The 4176-nt window shown below is 36.9% G+C and overlaps 1 protein-coding gene across 2 annotated transcripts; it reads left to right on the forward strand.

Annotated features, from left to right (window-relative positions):
- Positions 1 to 545: 545 nt before the first annotated feature.
- LOC108452484 (protein LATERAL ORGAN BOUNDARIES-like) lies at positions 546 to 2916 on the forward strand. Of its 2 annotated transcripts, none has more exons than XM_053028916.1 (2): positions 546 to 914; positions 1895 to 2916. In XM_053028916.1, the coding sequence occupies exon 2, from the start codon at positions 1903 to 1905 to the stop codon at positions 2458 to 2460; it is 558 nt and encodes a 185-aa protein (XP_052884876.1). In that variant the 5' UTR covers positions 546 to 914; positions 1895 to 1902; the 3' UTR covers positions 2461 to 2916. The 2 variants fall into 2 exon arrangements, with proteins under 2 accessions (XP_052884876.1, XP_017605768.1); XM_017750279.2 differs by having other exon boundaries at positions 549 to 914; positions 1898 to 2916.
- Positions 2917 to 4176: the final 1260 nt, after the last annotated feature.

Here is a 4176-nt window from a genome sequence, read left to right on the forward strand (position 1 = left end):
AAGTCATTTGTCACTACACCAAGCAAATTCATCAATTTTGTATTTAATGGAACCCAATTAATTTAAATATAGTAATAGTATTTTTTTTAACTTTAATGTTTTTAGAATTATTTATTATTTAATGGTGAAGGGTATTAAAATACATCTTCGCATTATATTTAATTGTTTATGCCAAGTTTAAGTTTGAGTTTAAGTTTGAATTTTAGATGGAGTGAAAAAAAGATTTAAGTTGAAGTTTTCAATTGATATTAATCCTAAAGTTTTATCCTCGTACAACCTTTACCCTTTAAAAAAAAAACCTAATAGTTAACACTTATAGTCTTAGTAATATTTAAAATTATAGTCTCAATGCATTATGCATTCTCAACTTCATATTTGTTGCTAAATTTGCATCTAGCAAGCAATCATCTCTTTTTTGTCTTTGCTTTTCCTTTTCCTTTGGCCTCCCAATTATTAATACGTATAATTCTCCATTAGTTTGCTTTAACTATTGTTTTCTTTGGATTAGGGAATATATGGTAAGTCGGAATGCATGAGAAGGAGAAAGAGAGAGAGATGATGCGGAATGAGAAATGGGAGACATCCCCACATCCCTCATATTATTATTAGATGCAAGGTCATAGTCATTCTTTTAGTGTACCTCCCATTTTATTACCTTTGTCTTTTGCCTCCATTCCATCCCCATCCACTAAATGCTCTTTGCCTTCTCTTCTCTCCTCTCCTCTCCATTACTCTTTTTCTCACTCAACTTTGCAGCTCCCTTTCTCCTTCTCCAATTAGGGTTTTCCTCTTTGTAGCGAGTAATCTGTGAGGTTAGGTTTATCATCACTTCACTGCCCAAGGCTGCCTTATCTTGGTAGGAGCAAACAACTTCCTCCTCAAACACAGCTAGCTCATTCCTATAAGGGGAAAAGGTACTTCCCTTTTTATTCTTCTCATATCAATAAACACAGATCCAAAACAGGATATTATATATGTGTAGCTGCTTTCTTCTTTTCTTTGCCATTAACATATCTTTTCTTTTTTTCTTCTTTGTTGGCAAGCTAAGCTAAGCTAAGTTAAAGGCTCTAGTTTAGGGCTTTCTTATGTTCGAATACCTCAAATATACCTATGAAAAGATAAACTTGTCTTGGTGATTTTGCACTTCTCAGATCAGATCCCATCTTCATTCGATTGCAGAAAGGATCCTATGACTTTTCAGCTGCTCATACAACTAAATTTGCACCGCAAGTTAATTAAGGAATAAATTATTTTATATATATAAAAAAGAGACAAACTTCGGAACCAAAATTGATGGTGTGGCAGGCACAAATCCTTGTGTGAATCATGAAGGTCCAGTTCAAGAATTGAACTTCTTTTCTTTCTCTCTAAACGTACAAGATATTAGTAACTAAAGAAGGAAAAGAAAGAAAGAAAGAAATTAAGAAAAAAGAAGGCAGCTATATATGCATAAAATAAATCAGTGCCCAGATTTATGAGGTTGTGTTTAATTGTCTATGCAAGGATGTATGTTCCAAAAGTTCTCCCTGTTGTTTGTCTCTGAGAGTGTCAGAAAGGTGGCCATCAGATTTATTTTTCTCTTTAACTTCGAAACTTTTGGATTTATTTCCTTTGGTAAAGCAGCTGCTTAGATCGCTAGATACTGATCATATAGAAGATACGTTCAGGAAAACCCTAGTAAATATAAATCATAGATTCTTCAAGAGTGAACCCCTGCGCTAGTTAATTATGAAATGAAAGGGAAGGAAAAACTGAAAAATATGCAGAAGAGGTTAAATAGGAATATAGTTTTCCAAAACAAATTTAAAATCCCATCATTAAAGAACTAAAATATCTCTGCTTATGCTCCAAACTTGGAGCTGATAACAAATGGTTGTTGTGATTGTGTGCATAGCAGTGAAGATGGCTTCCTCCAGCTCTTACAATTCACCCTGTGCTGCTTGCAAACTGTTGAGGAGGAAATGCATGCCGGGTTGCATCTTTGCACCTTACTTCCCACCTGAGGAACCCCAAAAATTTGTGAATGTTCACAAGATCTTTGGAGCAAGCAATGTGACTAAGCTCCTGAACGAGCTCCTTCCTCACCAAAGAGAGGATGCAGTGAATTCCCTTGCCTATGAAGCTGAGGCAAGAGTAAGAGATCCTGTCTATGGGTGCGTTGGTGCCATCACTTTCCTGCAGAGACAAGTTCAAAGGCTCCAGAAAGAACTGGATGCAGCTAATGCTGATTTGATCCGCTATGCCTGCAACGACATTCCCACAGGCTTGCCTCAAGTGACGGGGACGAGTTCGGTTCAACCTCCTCTAACTCCCCGTAACAGGCTAGCTGAGTTTAATAGAAGGGTTGGTAATGAAGGAGGAGGATTCTATCAACTCCCTGGTGCCCTTCCTTATTCTTTCCCTTGGAATGATGCCTCTTCAGGTGATATGAACGATGGAGATGGAGAAGGCGGTATGTGAACCAACTTCAATTTCAGATAATATGCTCCGTTTAGGGTTTCCCTATATGGTGCATATGATCTTGTTGGGATGGGTGTTACTTTTGTCTGGTTTATGGCTAGCCTGTGCGTTCTCGAGCTAGAGATATTGTCACTTAAGTACTTGTAGTAATATTGTTTGCCTTACTATCAAAATTTGGTGGGTGCAGTAAAACTCTTATGGTTGTCCTGCTAATACCAGGGGCTTAAAATGTGTCATCGGCATTGTACTATATATGTTGTGGGGATTTGGACCTAAAATAAGGGGGTAATAGAGCCATATCTATTATGGCAACTAAACCTTTTGTTGCGTCATTAGTGCAGCAGCAGCTCCGGGCGTGGGTGCATGTGGAGTTGCTCTTCCCTTCTGTCATTTGTTTTATGCTTTAAAGAATAAGTGAGATGAAATAGTTGCGGTGTTAAGGTCGAACTTTAAAAAGGATTCTCCAAGCCTAAGTAGTCTATGCCCTAGTCCTCCTTTACGCTATTTATTCTACCTTTCTACTTTGTTCTTGAGGACCACCCGGTTTAATTTTATTCATAGCCACAGATTTCAAATGCCCAAAAATTCAACCCCAAGTTGCTCCTGAATAATTAATCACTATTTGTGTATATTTATATAATATAATATGCAGCAAGTTAAATTCTTAAATATATATAGGATCCGCCGGCTGACCTTCCAGCAATAGCATGTTCTACTAATATTATATTAGTGTTTTACTAATTTAAAACCCCTATACGTATGAAACAAATTTAAACAAAATTGAACAGTCGGTGTCACTACTTTTTTTTCTGCTTTTTGATTAATCTTATTCAAACCTCATTGAACTTTAAGTAGGTTGTGCAGAAAAATAAAAAAGAAGGAAAAGGGAGGGTGTGAGTTTGAGCAGTAGTTTCGTAGGTGGTGAGACCCAGCTGGCTAGGGCTAGCTTGCACCACCTCCCATTTCCATGGTAACAGGTATTTCAAACAGTGAGTCACAGTTACTGTCGTCATTGGATCCGATATGTAAAACCATTGGTTTACTCCTTGTTGCATGGAAGGGTTGTTTCAGCTTTTCCTTCCCCAGCCATTTCACTATTAGCAATTAGGATCCCCCCACATCACATTAACCTACACTACAACAGTAGAACCTCATTCACAAAAAGTCTCGACACTCTCTCTCTCTCATAATTTTGCACCCTTCCTGTTTGTTTTTCTATTGGTTTATATATACTTTTTGAACGTTGTGATATTTTTTTTTGTTTAATATATGATAGGTATAGCCTAGCTAATAATATGAATGGAAGCCACAGGGAAGAAAGCCAGAAACTTAGGAAGCTTAGGGTTTTTACATTACAACACATCACCCTACACTTATAGTTTTTTTTTTTTTTTTGAAAGGTCAGAAGAGGCAGTTGAAGCATCATATGTCGTTATCAAACAAATTAAACTCAGTTATGTCCTTAAAAAGGAAAAGGGGGTCTCACTCACTTTTGTTTTTCCTCCAAATTAACTAAGCTGTCGTTTTCAAAAATTAAACCAACGTCAACAAAGATTTTTGAAGACAATAATTATTAATTTAGGGTTTGAAAGGGGGGGGGAGGGTTGTTTTAAATTTTGATATCCTTGACTTTGGAATTTCCTTAATTTCTTCGACTGTCTAATTCATTTCATTTCATTGCCAGCCAGCCACACGCTTGCATTCATGTGTCGTTGT

This window comes from Gossypium arboreum, chromosome 5 (assembly GCF_025698485.1).
Source record: "Gossypium arboreum isolate Shixiya-1 chromosome 5, ASM2569848v2, whole genome shotgun sequence".
Taxonomy (NCBI): domain Eukaryota; kingdom Viridiplantae; phylum Streptophyta; class Magnoliopsida; order Malvales; family Malvaceae; genus Gossypium; species Gossypium arboreum.